Source organism: Pholis gunnellus, assembly GCF_910591455.1.
Source record: "Pholis gunnellus genome assembly, chromosome: 13".
Lineage (NCBI taxonomy): Eukaryota > Metazoa > Chordata > Actinopteri > Perciformes > Pholidae > Pholis > Pholis gunnellus.
The window spans coordinates 14,658,933-14,676,061 of record NC_136540.1 but is presented as its reverse complement, the minus strand read 5'-3'; the positions used below and the strand labels follow the sequence as shown (position 1 = coordinate 14,676,061).

General features: G+C 44.9%; 1 protein-coding gene across 1 annotated transcript; it reads right to left on the bottom strand.

Moving 5' to 3' along the window:
• Positions 1-264: 264 nt before the first annotated feature.
• tecta (tectorin alpha) lies at positions 265-16,969 on the bottom strand (the record flags this gene model as incomplete). Its single annotated transcript, XM_079171923.1, has 23 exons — positions 16,900-16,969; positions 16,680-16,816; positions 16,277-16,564; positions 15,559-15,696; positions 15,292-15,457; positions 14,778-15,190; positions 13,937-14,507; positions 13,229-13,839; positions 12,569-13,139; positions 10,812-11,440; positions 9,551-10,208; positions 8,796-8,995; positions 7,723-8,103; positions 5,824-6,110; positions 5,011-5,291; positions 4,262-4,372; positions 3,813-4,015; positions 2,590-2,753; positions 2,246-2,494; positions 1,339-1,501; positions 1,165-1,249; positions 781-900; positions 265-365 (listed from the first exon to the last, which is right to left on the bottom strand). The coding sequence occupies exons 1-23, from the start codon at positions 16,961-16,963 to the stop codon at positions 265-267; spliced, it is 6,591 nt and encodes a 2,196-aa protein (XP_079028049.1). The 5' UTR covers positions 16,964-16,969.
• Positions 16,970-17,129: the final 160 nt, after the last annotated feature.

Genomic DNA, 17,129 nt, shown 5'->3' with positions numbered 1-17,129 from the left:
CATACTGGCTTTAAGTAGATGATAATACACAGTGAGGTGTCCTGATATATGGAAATAATGGAGGAGGTGAAGATGCTGACCTACCTTCGGCGCTCATCAGTAATAAGTGGACTCAAACATTTGTGGATGCACAGTGTCCTGTTTGGATATTTTGACTGGAACAGAGCTGATCTACTGGCTAATTAATGCTGATAAACTTTGTGCATCTTCAAGTCTTCTCTGTGTTTTATTCTTTGTCATACGTCCCCTTTGGCTCGCAGGGCGTTAGGAGAGGAGAGTGTGAATACGAGCCGGGAACATGGAGATCACAGCGCTGATGCTCAGCAGAGAGACCGCAGGTGTGAGGTTACAGCTCGCGCTCACAGCTGGGAAAAGAAGAAAACATTAATTATATAGGATGCTCGCTGGCACTTTTTCTCGTGTTACATCCCAAATGTGCTGTGTATGTACATATGTATATACGTATATAGTTGTGTTTGTTATATATTTAAATAAATAAATACATGTGGTACATTAGGTAAATGAGATAAACCAACATTTCTTTATCAAATCGGTATCAAAGTTGCATCAACTGTCCAGCTTGTGTTACTTGTGAAGTTGTACAGACGTAGATATGAATTCAGCATTTCATCACAGCGCTCTGCTTTATAATCCCTTCATCTTGAGTTCAAGTCTGGTATGAATGTGAATTCTAACTCGTGTGCCAAGACGCAACGTGACACTAAACAGCTTTGCAGTACTATGTGTGTTGTCGTGAGTACTTGTGTGTCTGGTGCTTACTCCGGCAGCTTTTCCTATCTCGTTGCAGCATCCCAGTCACACAGCTGCAGACCGGTCCGCTCGTCTTACTGGAGCAGATCTGCTCACAGCCTCCGTTTTCCTCCTCGCACCAGTCTGATTCTAAAGGTAGACGTCACAGGGGAGTCATGAAAATCCCAGAAACGCTTTGGAATTTCACTAAATAGCTGTGGAAAGTGCTGGAATTAGATTTGGAAATGAATCATCTCTGTAAAGTGAACTTGGACAACATCGTTCCTGTGTTTAAAACGTTTCTTGAGGATATGAGAAATTCAATTATGAGTTGTTTTGATTTGAATCCCGTGCCGATTCCCACTGAGGGAATACCAAAGAGAGTTACGACAACTAGTAGGTCAGCTTACTTACCTCTCCTTCTTATGGGTCCCACAGACAATATGTGCTCTTTATGATCACTGTCCTCCGAGTACATGCGTCTCTTGTGTGGACAGTTCTGGATACACAGGACACACATACATCAGTACAGCAGACATCGTTTCATCACCACTGTTCACTGTTGAGAAGTGTTTCAGGATTTCTCACCACTTTGCAGGCGTTTGTTTCAGAGTCACACAGGGTGACGTCACAGTGGAGGTGGACCTCATCGTAATCCCCAATGAACTTGAAGACGGTGACGTGGAAGCGACAGGTGAGTGAGACGCCGTTCTCTGCCATGCCGATGGTGTTGTCCTTAATGTTTGGACACCTACAGAGAGACAGGTATTAAAGGAATAGACTGTGTGGAGTGTCCATTGGCCTTTATCCACAGCATCAGCCACCATCTGCACTTCATACTGCGAAAAATAGTCACTGCTACTTTCAAATGTGGCTTTCTATCAGTTCTTTTCATCCGTAAATTCCTTATTGGACATTCATCACCTTATATAACACAGATGCTAGACTGGACCCTTCCAAACTCCCTCGACTAACTGTCTCATGCTTCAAGTCCTGCAGATTTAAGGCCTTTACACACCGGGGGTGTGATGAATAAACATTTTGCACAGTGCTATAAGGAGATTCTAACTCATTATAAGTGCATTTATAATGCATTATAGACATTGAAAGTGCTACAGAGAAAGCAATATTTCTAATTTAAAAAGAGAACTGATTCAAATATTTCACCAGGTCCCTACAGTCTTAGCATAGTAAGTAGCATTATGAAAAATACAAAGCTGAAACGATGCTTGAATCTGATAAGAGATTCAATGTTTCAGCTTCTATCAAGCAAATATTCCAAACATTCACTGGTTGTGGTGTTGGGATTTGCTGCTTTTTATCCTTGTAAATCAAATATCTTTGGCTTTTTAACTGTTTTGGACAAAACAATACATTTCAATGGGCAATTTTCACAATTTTCAGATATTTTATTGGCTAAACCATTCATTTAAAAACGTCCCCCAGTTTAATCAGCAATGAGAAAAATCATTAGTTGCGTGCGTGTGACGCCTACCCTCTCTCTATGATGACGTAGCGGAGTCGGTCGCTGCTGTAGCGGGACGGCGTGGCCCAGCACATGTTAACTATGAGGATGAGCTGGTTTTCATCTGCCCCTTCCACAAAGACGCCCACGAAGAGGATGTCCCGCGTGCTCAGCACCACCTCGCCCTCCCTGTACGGGTTTCGGTACGAGGAGTTCTTATACAGAGCCATCTTGGTGATGAAGTTTCCTTCCTGGGTCGGTATGGTGAGGTTTATCACACTGGAGGAGAAGACGGAGCTGCTTGTTATGGCTAGCCATGCACATTTTGTTTTCACTGGAGGTACACCTATTATTCTACATGTGCTCTATCTGACCTGAGCATGGGCTTGAGGACAGTCTCCAGCGAGATCCTCAGGTCCAGTTCGTAGGCGCAGGAGAACTCCACGTTGATGGTCTTGTCTCTGGTGATGACGTTCCCGGTGTTGTTCACGCTCTCTATCCACACGGTGTTCTTATACAGGATGTGTGTGCCATTCGACTGTCAGGAAAACAGGGAAGCAAGTGAGATGAGAAGATCACTATCAATCTGGTAAGCCGGCCTTAGCATGCACCTCGGAAACATACTCATTACCACATGTATTTCATGTATTTAATGTGGAGTTACATGCTGGAAGTATTTCTTGGTGAACTACAGTATATTCATCTGACCAGTGCTTCGGCTCAAACATTTCTGGATCGAGCACAGGTTGCCAGATTGGACAAAAAGCTTGAGATACAGCGTTAAGAGTAGCACGTGTGAAGGCCTCCTTTTTATTATTTTAGACAGAACCAGGCTAGCAGCTCCTTCCAATTACAGCCATTATGCTAAGCTAGGCTAACCACACAGTCAACACAGACATGAGACTGCTATTAATCTTCTCATCTGACTCTCTTACTAACTATTCCTTCTATCCCTATTTAATCATTTAAAAGCATAGACTGTAAATAAGAAGTGGATCTAGTCACCATGACGTCACTCAATGGTTTGTGGATTACGTATTTGAAGCCTTGATTTCAGTATTGGGCCACCGCCATTTTGTTTTTTTTCAACCAGAAGTGAGAGGAGAGGATGGAACTAAAGACAACCGGACTCCGAATAAGACATTTTTTCATGACCTGTAAACACACTATGAAAAGACGGCCAGCTCGCAGACCGGACACTACTTTTGCATTTAGTCACGTCCTAAAGCATATCCTGTTTAATCGTCTATTTTATTCTAAATGTAACCATAATTCACAAAATGAACATCATGCTGTATTGAAGAAGACCTGAAAGTAGTGATTGAGACGATAAACTTATGTTTGCAATGTTAACTGAAGTAGGGTCATTTTCTCTTTGACTTTAACACAATCAGACTGCTTTGTGCCACCAGAGGAGCCGCCCCTGATGGCTATTAGAAAGAATGCAAGTTTAAGGCACTTCTACATTGGCTTCAAGGTGCCTGAGTACAAGTTTGTGACATAAAGTCAAACTTAAGTCAAAGAAAAGTAAAAAGAATAGAGGTTTTAGAAAAATAAACGCTTATAAATAAAACTGATCTATAGGTAGAACGCTGACCTGTACGATGGAGCCACAGTGTCCCTTGGTGTTGTTGATGTGGAAGGAGATGAAGTCTTCTCCCTCAATACCGGCACAGTGCTCGTCGTTGACCCTGACGTCCTCTCGTTCAAAGCCCAGCTGGAAGAGCTTACACTTGGAGATGGAGACCTCCATCTGAGCATGCTTACAGTTCACCTCCGCCTGGATGATGTCCTCATCACCTGCCAGACACACAGACAGACATCAAGTACTGCACATGGCAGCGTGAGACGGATTTTGTTTTTGCAGTGTAACTGGTTGAAAACTACCCATTCGCTATTGTGTGGCCTGTGACTCCTTAGATTTGTCTGTATATGGACCAGAATCAAAAAAAAGTCTGGCCACCCCTAATTTACAGCAAACTACTTGGTCAGGATTAAAACAGGGGAAAGATGATTTGATACCTCGTTGCCTTGTGAAGCGCTCACCTCCAGTGCTGGTAGGCAACTCCGGGCAGCCACACAGGTCACCATCGCTCTCCAGCTCACAGGTGAAGTTTGTGCAGATCTCTCCTGCACAGGGGTCGTAGATCCATTCTGCTAAAGACAGGTCCACACACAATGTTAGCTGTCACACACACTGTTAGCTCAAGAAGTTCACACGCATATTCATCAGTTTTGGCAGTCATCCACAAAGATGCAGGAGAAATACATTTGTAGAATTTCTTCCATAGTCTCTTATTTAATGTTTACTTCTGCAGTACACCTTTGAGCCACATGAGGGAGCCTGAATGCCGCTATTGTTCTGATTATTACAGCCTACTTATTATATTAATATAATATCAAAGGCTAGTGAATATTCTGTTTGTTTGGGTAATGAGAGGAAAAAACAAGAGCCTGTTAACTCCACCTAAATGCATTCATTTGGTCTCATTTATAATGTATGTTTTCAATAACACATGCATAAAACAAAATTGGAATTCATCAAACGTATATCTCTTCGAAATTGCTGGTTTACCTTTTCAAGATAAGATACTGTGATACAGAAATGTCAGTAAAAATGGTCAAGAAGGTCCATTCACGCAGAAATTCACTCCTCTCACGATTTATAAATAAGGCCTACTGTGAATTGGGTTGAAGAGACATGCAGAGTCGTGTGTGTGTGTGTGTGTGTGTGTGTGTGTGTGTGTGTGTGTGTGTGTGTGTTGAGAGAGGCTGGTGCCTCGCGGTGCCCTTACAGCAGTTCTCCTGGGTGATCCACTTGGTGGTGAGGGTGCCCATGGAGCGGCAGGCTTCCGCGTAGGCCGCCAGAGAGCCGCAGACCTGAGCCTTGCGGTGATTGTAGCAGCCGTCCAGGTAGCAGGACTGGTAGAAGGGCCGGGGATCCAGCAGGCCGTGGCACGGCTGGAAGAAACCCTTCAGCTGGGTGAGCTTCTGACAGGCGTCTTCACTTTGCAGCGCCAGCACCGCCGTGTTGTCACAGGACTGAGCCAGAGCCACAAACTGGGTTTCATCACAACTGGAGGAGGAAGACCAACGGCCAACTATCAGAGTTATTATTTTATCATTATTCTTATTTGCTTGTGCCACTTTCTCCGATCTGTAAATAGTGTATGTACGCTGAGCAAGGACTGGTTAAAAGACACACAATGGCAGAAAAAGTTACCAGCCATTTGAGTGATGGGAGAATTATTTAAAGCAGCACTCTCTAAGCTAGTGGGCAACAGTATCTGGTGCTGCGAGATGGTTCACTTTCTAAACCAGCATGCAGCCAACTACGGAGAGGGATGAGATCGGAGTTTGTAGGCTGCAAAGCCAAAACAATAAACTGAAGAGGCTGAAAGAACAGCAGAGTTTTGTGATAAATCTCTGAGAGTTCGTCACTATGACAGACCCCTTTCACAATACATGTAGTCATTGTAACTATGTTGATTAGTACAGCTTCAATGTTGCATTTTGATGTCTGAAAGATTTCACAAGAGTTGTAGGATTACATAAATGTAAATGGTGTACAATATATTCCACCATGTTCGTAAGCCTCCCTCACCCACCTGTTCTGCATACCGTTGGTCTTCCAGCTCTGGGCCAGCTCCAGGGCGCTGACAGCCGGCTTCCCCCTGGAGGTGATGTAGTCGTCACTGGGGTCTCCGTTGAAATTCCCGCAGAGGCCACACACCTTGTTCTGAAGCCGCTGGCCCATCGTGATGCTCAGGGTGTTAAAGTGGTTGTACCGGACCTGGATGTCCTGGGGTGTGTCGATGACAATGAAACCTTCGGACGTCGACAGACGTGTCATCAGCCCAGTTAGAAACGGTACTGATACTGGTGTACCATTGACCTGTGAAGACACAGGAGATGGACGTCTTTACATATCTGAGATAAGACATAAGTCACAAGTCACTTTATTTCATTTATTTTCAGTGGCCAGCATAACACGCCCTTACATGCCAAATTCTGCACTGTCACCTAAGTAATAATAAGCCTTCGCTTTGACACAAGCAGGATTGCAGATTTGATGACGGTGACGTTACTTATGTTACTCCTTAATACATAACTTACTAGAATCAAAAACTCTAGTAGCAGAAATCAAAATAAACTGATTATGGTGGGTTAGTTTTAGTTCATTTTGGTCGTTTTCAACCATGTTTTACAGCTGGGGTCAGACCTCTGAGACATGTCCTTATTCTCATAAGGAAATATCATAATTTTAGTCATGTCCTTAATTGTTGAACATGAGGAGGGAATCGAAGATGAAACCATGGGTGCAATCTTCTGCAAATAATGTACCACGGTGATATCATAGAGACAACACATATTGCAGTTTTTTCCTCCTGCCTGAGAGATATGAAAACAGAGAAGTGGTGTTTGAGCTCAGACATGCAAGCGTGATTACCTGAGGCAGGGATGTAGATTAGGGTGTCATCTGCATAAACTGATTTAATTTTCGTAAAGGATGTCACTGAGGTGTAGCATATAACAGAGAAGAAAGGAAAAGATGAAAGCCCAAAGCAAAGATTATGACAGTGTTGTAATTACTGTTCTGGTAAATATGACCCTGGCCCATTATCGCTAATACCTACATAGTTCTTAAGGCAGTTGAGAAAAACATGCTGTAAATAGCTCACTCAGATCAAGCAGGATTAAGACTAAATTAAAAAAAATCAGCAACCCATTATCTTCCTCTGTCAGTGCACTTTCAGTGGAATGTTATGGCCTAAAGCTTCAACATGAGGAGCTTTACCAGGCTATTAGTGGTAATTGGTAAAAAGTACTCTGGCAAGAAAAGGGAGATTTGACTTGGGACCGTTTGTTTAGTTTCCAGAGGAGAGGTTTGATAAAAGCAGACGGCACATAGCCAGAAGAAAAGAAAGTGGATGATATAAACAAATAGTCTCCCCATGGAGATAATAATTTCATCAAAGCAAGACCAAGTAGCATTTGAAAGAAGAAATATCACAAACTTCCTCTTACAAAGAAAAGGGGTTTTTGCCACTAAAACAAACACAGGACTTTCAACCAGGAGGCAGCTGTTCGTGTCCTGCGTGAAACAAACAACGTTGTTTGTCTTTGTGTCACTTTCAATTGACAAAAGCATTTTTAACCCAAACCACAATCTTTTTTTTCTAAACCTAAGCAAGTGTTTTTGTCTGAATTCACGATGTTAACGTGTTTACTGCAACCGTATTGGAGCGTCATCGTTAGGAGACGAGCATCAGTATGTGACGAGTTGGGATGAGAACGGGTTGAAACATTACTGAGTCAGTTTGCTTGGAACTTTTCTTTACTTGTGGCACTCTTACTATGTTTTAGCATTTATCATTGAAGCTGTGGACCATAAAACCAAAACAATGACCTTAAAGACACCAAAAGTCAGGAAATCAGTCCGAATTTCCAAAATGTGGCTGATGTAGCCTACTGACAAATGCACGAGGGTCCGACGCTTCTCTCACCTTGACAGTGCTGCCAGAGATGAGTATATTCTCCTCATTGATGTAAAGGTAGACATGAGAGATGGTGGTGAGGTTGGGTGTGCTCCATTTATCGAAGTTAGCAATGAGCTGGAAGGAGAGGTCGGGCAGCTTATGACAGTTGGTGGACAAGACGAAGGAGCAGGAGGCCGGGAGCCGCAGCGACGCCCCGTCGAAGGTCCTGAAAACCCCACCGCCAGACGCCACGCAGTGCTGGGAGCGCCGCGCAAAGCAGCCCCGCACTCCGTACCGCAGGGCGCACTCTTCCTCTGCCTTACAGCGCCTCGGGTCGCACTGGACCAGGTTTCGTCCGATGCACTGGCAGCGTTTGGTACAGTCGCTGTTCCAAAACAGCTGTTTGGGCTGAAAAAAATTAAGATTTCCGTTAAAACCAGAGCTGAAACATTTGATGTATTAGTTGAGAGACAAAGAAAATTAATCTTGGCCTTTGAAGGGGACATATGCTCATTATCAGGGTCATACTTCTATTATGGGTTTACTAGAACATGTTTACATGCTTAAATGTTCTAAAAAAAACAACATTATTTTTCTCACACTGTCTGTCTGAATATACCTGTGACCCTCCATCTGAAACGCTCCATTTCAGTCTCTTTAAGCCCCCCTTATGAAAAAGTCCAGTTTGGCTTGTGAGAAAAATATGTTGATGGAGGTATATTCTAATGAGCCTGCATATCTGATCTAGGACGCCCATAAAAAAAAGGACAGGGTTGTCTTATTTCACAGTTTTAGGGTTGGAAGGCACTCCAGATACTCAAATGTACGTGCACTAGCACTGAACAAAGTGAGTTTTTCGTGACATATTCCCAATAAGAAATTTTGATGGGTATTTTTATATATTTTCTCACATTCTATAGCCTATGATCTATTTAATAATAATTCAAATAATCAATAACAAAATCAACAAAAAATATTCTTTAGTTTCAGCCCTATTCAAACAATTCACAAGTTTAGTGTGAAGGTTTTCCTTTATAGATTGTAATACCTGCCTGATTTAACGTGAGTTTATTCCGTGTAGTGCTGGATGTGAGACTGACCTCATAGTACTTGCCATCAGTGTAGCAGCCACAGTTTTGAGGCAGGATGCAGCCCTTGCCGTTGAGCACGAAGCCCTGGTCACACTGGCAGCCCTCCACACAGTCCTGGCTGCAGTCCCTCTGGCCGCGGGCTGGGGCGCACTGGGGCGGGCAAACCGACACACAACTGGAGTAATGGCTGTTGGGTGAACAGCTCTGGACTGGGGGCAGGCAGGTTGGCAAAGATATTAGGGAACGACTGCACTGAAGACATCGTGCACATAGGACATTTTACGGTATGACTTTTCAAGGGTTAATATTTGTGATTTTTACTGGAGAGTCCACCTATAGAGCTTATGTGGCTCTACGGCAGCTCTTTAAAGGAATAGTTCAACATTTTGGGAAACATGCTTATTCCCTTTCTTTTTGAGATGAGTCAGTGCATGGTTAGCCTAGCGTAGCATAAGGACAAGAAGTAGAAGGAACAGCCGTGCTCCATCCAAAGTTCAAGAATAATCCTACCAACACCTCTAAAGCCCACTAATTAATACTTCTTATCTTATTTGCTTAACCCACACAAACATTAATGTTGAAATGTGTTCACTGGAACTACTTTCCACCAAAGAAAAGTTCCAGTTAAAACTTGTAACAGTGTGTTGTGTGGACTTATTTACAGTTACACAGACATTGTCTCTGGAAAGACAAGTTTTCAGAAACAGTTATATCAAAATCTGGACAAATAAAACAATCTACGGTGAGCCCAGACTTGCACTCACCACACGGCGTGTCGCTCCTCCAGCCGGTAACGGGCACCCCTTGGGTCTGACAGGTGCTGGCATACATCTGCAGCCAGTTACAGCCTGTATCCTGAGCTCCCTGGTCCAAACAGGTGTCCTGCAGGCAGCTTTGATAAAAAAACGCTGGCGTCACCTTGCTGTGACAACGCGCAAACGCACCACCTCGATCCACAATTAGCCCACAAAGCCTCACCGCCTCCGGCTCCACAAACACATACAGTCCATTCCCGATGTGGAAGCGTATGCCTGTGTCGACTTCATTTTCCCCATTGTCCGTGTCGCCGTTCGTGTTGGCATCAGCCACCATGAGAGGGGAGTCATTCGCTGCGCTAGTCTCTCCCAGGCCACAGCGTGGGCAGGAGTCTCCACAGCCCACCTGGCAGAAGGTGTCCCTCTCTGCCCAGGCCAGGCCCCAGTCAGTGGTGGTAAGGGTAGGAGGGGACAAGGGCATGCCCTGGCAGAGGCCGCAGGAAGCGTTGTACAGGTCGCGGGGCAAAGTCAACAGGAGGAGAGTGTTCCAGTCAAAGGCCACCTTCAGGCCAAAATCTGTCTCCAGAATGAGCTGCATGCCTGAGGTGAAGATGTTGACCTTCCCCGGGCCCAGCTTCAGAGGAAGGTACAAACGCTCCTTATTCACCTGAGAGAAGAGGGATTCAATAAAACTGGTTCTACTTAAACCTCTAACAGGTTTAGCTCTTATTCCAGGATGCACACCTGCTGACACACACACACACACACACACACACACACACACACACACACACACACACACACACACACACACACACACACACACACACACACACACATTCTTACAGAAGCATTTTTTTGTACCAAGTCATAGTTTCTAATCCAACTAATTGTATAAAAAAGAAAGAGTCTGGTTGGTGTGTGTCTGTATGTGTGTGTGAGTGGGCGTTGGGTTATGTGTGTCATTTCTATTCCTCCTCAGATCTTTTAGTCGGTTTGTGAACCCAGTCCAAATGTCGCTCAGGGTCGGGGTTTTGTCTGAGCCAAATCCAGCCTGATAATAGATGCCCATTGAAATCAGATCCACCTTAAGCCAATCAAAGAGGAATTCACCCTCTGCCTGGTCATTCAATCGGCTTGATTAGAAATAACATGTCCTCACAAATGCAACAACTGTGACTTTCAGGGGTCATGCATATTACAGGCATTCCCTGATATGAACACACTATATAATCATAGCTCTTGTTTAATTTATGCTTCATGCACTCACCGTGACAGTGTTTTTGTAGCTTCGAGACACTTCAATCTCATACTCGTAGACCTCCAGTACAAAGCCCCTCACCCAAATAGCCTGGCCTGTGTCCCTTTCCTCATTACGAGCTGCCAATTTAAATTGAGGAAACGTTTCGCTCGTGGTTGCGTGGTCCCCGTTCTCTCTCCCACAGCTGGTGGTGGCCATCCTTAGAGTACAAGAGCTCTGCAGTTCAAACGGGACGCCGCCAAATGGCAGAAAATGTCCATAACCGGCCACCACACACAGGGCCTCAGTGCGCGGCTGGCAAAAGTACAGGCCGTCGTTCTCCTTGCAGTAGTCCTCAGGGTAACAGGCTGCGAGCTGACAGTATACACTGTTGTCAGAACCATTGCAGTAGCAACGCTCCTGGCACTCCCAGTCCGTCCAGAAAGTCTGATTAGTGGCCAGCTGGCGCCCATGGCTCATGCAGCCACAATCACTGCGTGCCACACACAGGCCATCGCGAAGTGCAAAGCCCTCCTCACATTGACAACCTTCCTGGCATGGCAGAGGGCATGGCTCTTCAGGTTCATCTAAGTTGGCACAGGTCAGAGGGCAGGCACCGGTGCACTCGTCAAAATGACTGTTCTGTGGACAGGGAAGAGCTGAGACAGAAGAGCATTGGAAGAGAAGGCAGGAGAGGAGCAAAGACGATCAAAACCATATTACAAGAATAATCCTCCAAAAACCTTTGATTTGAGTCGCCCAAAGTAGGATTGAATGGCGGCTTTGAGGAGTTTTAATCTCTCCCCAGTAGCAGATGTAGACACCTTGGACACCACAGTTACAATGGAATCCACTGGTTTATGTGTTAAGTTTACGGCAAAACAAAATGTTTGTGTTCTCAAACCACTGCTGCAGCATAATCCATCCATATGTATGTTTTTACGATCATATTTTGTGCTGCTAGCGACAAACGGAAGCAGTGAATTGAGCCATATTTTGGCAAAAGAAATATGATTGCTGAGAGCTGAGAGGGGGATTATGCTGAAGAAGTGATTTTGAAAAGTTTCAATGGTCGGCGAAGGAGCAAGTTTACAGAGTCACCTTTCAAGCCCACAAGGCTTGAGAATTTGGTGTAGTACTTTTAAAGAAGAGGTAAATATTAGTGCAACACTATTGAGCACCGGGGGATCGGATCTAATGAGGAATACTGGTAGGCCTTTTTAATTTCACTTGTCAAACAGGTGTGACTAATAAATGAATAAATTGCTACATGCATTTCAATAATTGCTGGAACAGAGTCACTGTCATTGTTATTAGTTCCACCTGTGCTTTTCCAGCTTTGTCAAAAGGACTGCTCTGAAACAGGCCTGTGAATCTGATTTGGGCACAATTAAGAAACATCAGTGTTCTTATGCTAGCAACACGATCAAGATTCAGGTTCTTCAGAAAGCGAAATGACATGTAAAGTTAAATTTGATATTTTTACATGGGGAAAATACTAACTTTTTGGCTTCCAAAAAAGGGAACGACAGTATAGGTAGTTATAGAGGAAATTAAATATGAAAATACTGGTATATTTGTGTATCTACCACAGTGACAGGAAGCAGAAAGAAACTGCTAGCTTATAAATATGACCCTCACTTAATGTCATGTCGTATGTTAATACAAATTAAAAAAAAAACGTTTCAGTTTTTGATGTGTCGACAAGATTTCTTGCTAACAAGTTACAACAAAGTAAGACAGGTTTGGAAGTGTCTGTGCTTTGAAGTGAAGATGTATAAACTCACGGCAGTTGGTGACGCTCCTCCAGGAAGCGAGGCCTACTTGAGCGTCCTGACAGGCGGTGGCATACGCCTGCAGTGAAGAACACAGGGCTGAGCGATTCCCTTGCTTTACACACATGTTATACAAGCAGTTCCTGAAGAATGGCGAGGGGTTGACCACTGCATGACATGCCAGAAATGAACTATTTCCCGGGTCATTGATGTTGCCACACATCCAAGGATTCTGGTAGAGGCGCAAGTCTGTGCACATCCGATACAGGGCATCGCAGTCACCATTACAGGTGAGGTCATCAGCGATGGACCGCCAACCCTCTGTGAACTGTTCAGCAGACTCCGCCAGGCGTCCATTTGGAAGACGAAGGTCATCAGTGGCATTGCTATTGAAGACGCCACATAGACCACAAGTAACGTTGTAGAAGAGGGTGGAGAGGGAGATGTTGAGGTATCCCTGGCGAGTGTACTGGACACGGAGCAGACCACGGGACTCCACCACTGTAGCATTGCCTGGTGCTCTGTAGATCATCATTGTCTCCATCGGATGGACGTATGGGAGCACCACTGGTTCACCATTCACCTGTAACACAAAAGGTGTCACAGCCATAGGTATGCAACAGCTAAACATAGATGACTAAAAGGATTTTGCTCTGTAGAGACAATACTAACCTTTACTATATCAAAATCTATCCCTCCCATCTGAGCTTCCAGGTTAGCCACTGTAACTACCACAGGTCTTTTCCAAGTGGGGCCTTTGTTCACCAGCCGCCTGCCCATCTTCACCTCAACCATCGAGCCATTAGCTGGCACTGCACTGCACAGCTTCAGCAGGTAGTAGGAGCTGTCGTCTGGGATCAGCAGGAAGGTGCCATCAAAGGAGGTTGTCACTGAGTTCTGGTTGATTGAGCACACTCCCTCCCTCCGAGGGTAGCAACCCAGAAAGCCCACCTCCACCACACACACCTCACCCTCCTTGCAGGACTCGTTGAAGCAGGAGACTTCCCCGGCAGGCCCGCAGGTGCAGCGGAGGGTACATTCACCTTCCTCACCACTGGGGCCTGCCCAGAAAGTGTTATTAAGAGGGTAATAGAGGCCGTTGTGCTCACAGCCACAGTCCTCAAGCTGAACACAACGGCTGCCGCTGAGAACATAGCCCAGGTCACACTGGCAGCCCTCAGTGCAAGGGTGAGCACAATACAGGGGAGCGGTGAGGTCCGAGCAGGAGGCCGGGCAGGCACTCGTGCAAACTTGGTAAAGGCTGAACTCCGGACACGACAAGGCTGAGAACCAGTAAGAGAGAAGAAATGATGTCAGATAACACAAGTGAATGCATGTAAGATGAAGAATCTACATGAACTGAATCAAACTGAATCTCACCGCAAAATGTGCGAGATCTCCACGGTCGTATCGTGACACCAAGGGCCTGACAGGCCAAAGCATAGGCCTGGATGGCCTGGCAGAGCGTGGTGATGTTATCCCTGTTGCTGCACATGTCATATACACAGCTATACACAAAGGCCGTAGGGTCCACCACAGCTCTGCAGTCCCTAAAAGGTCCATCGGTTTTGTTGATGAGCCCACAGTAGTCTGAGCGAAAGTAGAAGGCTTCCGTAAGAGCGTCACACACACTGCAGTTCTGGGCGCAGCCATCTGTACACCTCCAGTCTGTGTCCTCTGCTCGCCAGCTGCCCCCTAATTCCACTACGCTCTCTGCCAGCGAGCCGTCAGGAAGCACAGGATCATCGGCGGGGTCATCGTTGTAGTTACCGCAAAGGCCACAAGTGTTGTTGAAGTAGGAGCTGGGTAGGGAGATGGATGCATAGTGTTGGCCGTCGTAAGTTACCAAGAGTCCAAAGTCTGTTTCTAAAGCAATGGCAACCCCAGACTGGTATACCCTGATAGCACCAAGCTGGAGTTGGACCGGTAAGGTCTTCACCAAGCCGTCCACCTAGAGAGATGAAGAAAGGAATAATCAGAAAAGGAACAAAGGATAATGGTAGACACCTTGGTGCAGTTACAATACTGTCACTTTCTTCTTCTACCTTTATCATGACAAAACTCTCAAAACTTAAATCCTGCATTGTCTGCTTGTACCCATCCAGGTAGATTTATCCAAGTGATAATTAGTGATTGGTTTACTGTCCAAACTACTCTAAATGCATCCACATAACCCCACTTAACACTCCAACCAAAAACAACGTGGTCCACAGATTCTCACCTGGACTGTTCCAAAACTGCCTTTGGGTAACATGACTCTGTGACCATACACCTCCACTGTGACATCTCTAAGCCAAGAAACAGAGGCGACGCCACGGTTCTCATTTTTGGCCTCGATGCTGAAGAAAGGCAGCCCTGCCACCTCCCAGCAGGGCCGAGCCAGCAGGTAGGAGCAGGTTCCCTGGAAGTGATAAAGGAAGCCGTCGAAGGTGTGGTAATGAGGGTCGCCAAATACCACGCAAGTGCTGGTGCGGGTTGGCTGGCAGTAAAAGGCCCCTTCTTGCTGCTCGCAGGTCTCCAGCTGCCCGCATGGAGCCTCGTGGCATTGCACCTCATTGTTAATGTCAAGGCAGCGGCATCGCTGTAAACACTGGTCAGACAGCCAGAAAACTTCCCCTCGTCGGTAAAAACGCCCTGGACAGGACGTATGGAAGACAGAGGAGATATTTACAAGCAGTTCTTCATAAGAGAAGCCTGTGTGGACATAAATATCAGTGTTTGACGTTTGAACTTGCCATTGAAGCTGCAGCCATTGGCAGGATCTATCAGTTCAGTGTCTACGCGGAAGAACCAGCGCCCAGGGGTATTTACATTGGTTGTCTGTTCAATGTTCACTACATCATTTGACCGCGATCCCGGCAGGTTGAAGAAGTGACCAATGTCTCCACCATTAAAACCTGACTGTAAAGGGGAAAGGTGTGAGGTCGTGAGGTGAAATGTTTGTCAATATCATTGAAAGGATTAACATACGTATGAAATGGTTACAGCCATAGTGAGAATACCTGAGCCGTCGTCCCACCCAGTCCTGTTAAAGGATCTCCACCGCTGGCTGTTCCCGTGCTCCATGTGATTTCTCCGTAGTTGAACATGGTGAAGGACGTCACGCTATCTGTGATTAGTACAGTTTGGAATGTGTTCACCTTTTAATCAAACAAGAGGATGAAAATAGTTTTAAAAAGAGAAAAAAAAACAGACGTAACATACTAAAAAGAAGAATGCCCCAACAGAGACGAAACATTTCAACAGTCAACAAATGTTTCACTTGCAGAAAAAACAGCAGATTTACAAAATTGCATTTGAGAACCCAGTTCTTCAGAAACACTGAACACAAAAAAATAAATGAGTGGATAAGTTTCAAAATGGCACTCGGCCAATGTCTGACTAAATTAAAGTCTGTTTATATGGTCACTGAAGGAAAATGTTCTCGATGTGGAAAATTTAAACAGAAGTCAAAACATTTTGGGAATTACGATTGTCAACATTTGATGAAAATGAAATCATACATCGATTCAAAGTGATGTCAAGTTAATCTCATTTGTGTCCCCCATGGTTTTGGTGATTTACATATCAAATCATGTCTTGGTGTCTACTAGTTAAAACAAGGATATGTGGTCGTGAATTTCTTTTTTTCTAAATGTTCTAGATATAACTGCTGCTTCCACAGCTTAGCAGACCTCGCTAAGCTAAACACTACTGTGTGGAAATGTGTTTGGACTTTACCGGGGTTGTCTGGCTTCCTCCATAGAAGGTGACTTGGTGCCATGTTACAATAAAGACCCAGGTGGCTGTGAAAGTGGGTATAGTTTTGAAGTACTTCCGGACATCTTGCGTTGCCCTTTCCAGTATTTCTGGTTCGGTGGACTCTCGGTAGAACACATCTCCGCGAATGCCGTTGTGCACATCTGCCCAAAGTGGAGCAATGAACGATCGACTGTCACTCAGGGGAAAAGCTTCTGGTGTGAACTGGCTAACCTGCACGTTGAAGGAGATCACACCGTTGTTGTTGATCTGTGGGCAGAACACACAGGGTTGTATTTTATGCTTCATACATTGCAATAAATCATGTTAAGATGGATGGATGCTACATTTCTGTGCAGTAATAAGAGTTTTGATCAAGGCTTACGTAGATGGAACGGTAGGGGATATTGAAGAAAATGAAGTGAATGAGTAAAATAATTTCAGCAGAACTCCCATCATCCATCTTTGGAGTCTCTAGATCCCTATGGCCGGGTCCATACGGATACAGGATATCCTTACTACCTAAAAGGAGAATAAACAGCTCATTAAATGGACTTTTCTCCACTCTAGAAGATAAAGGAATTGATGTGGAGGATGACTCGTACCTCCCGTCTGTACAAAGATGCTGAAGAGGTGGAGCAGAATGACTGGACAGCCTGGCCTGACCATTCTTAAAAAAAACAGAGAAACAGAATGAGATGTCTATGCAACTGTCACATTATCTGTCTTGCCTTTTCCTTAAAGTGAATGGAAATGCAGGCAGACATGAGTCATAGGACAACTTCTCATAAACGAGGCACTTAGACAAAAGTGGAGAGGAGGGAGAACCATCAAA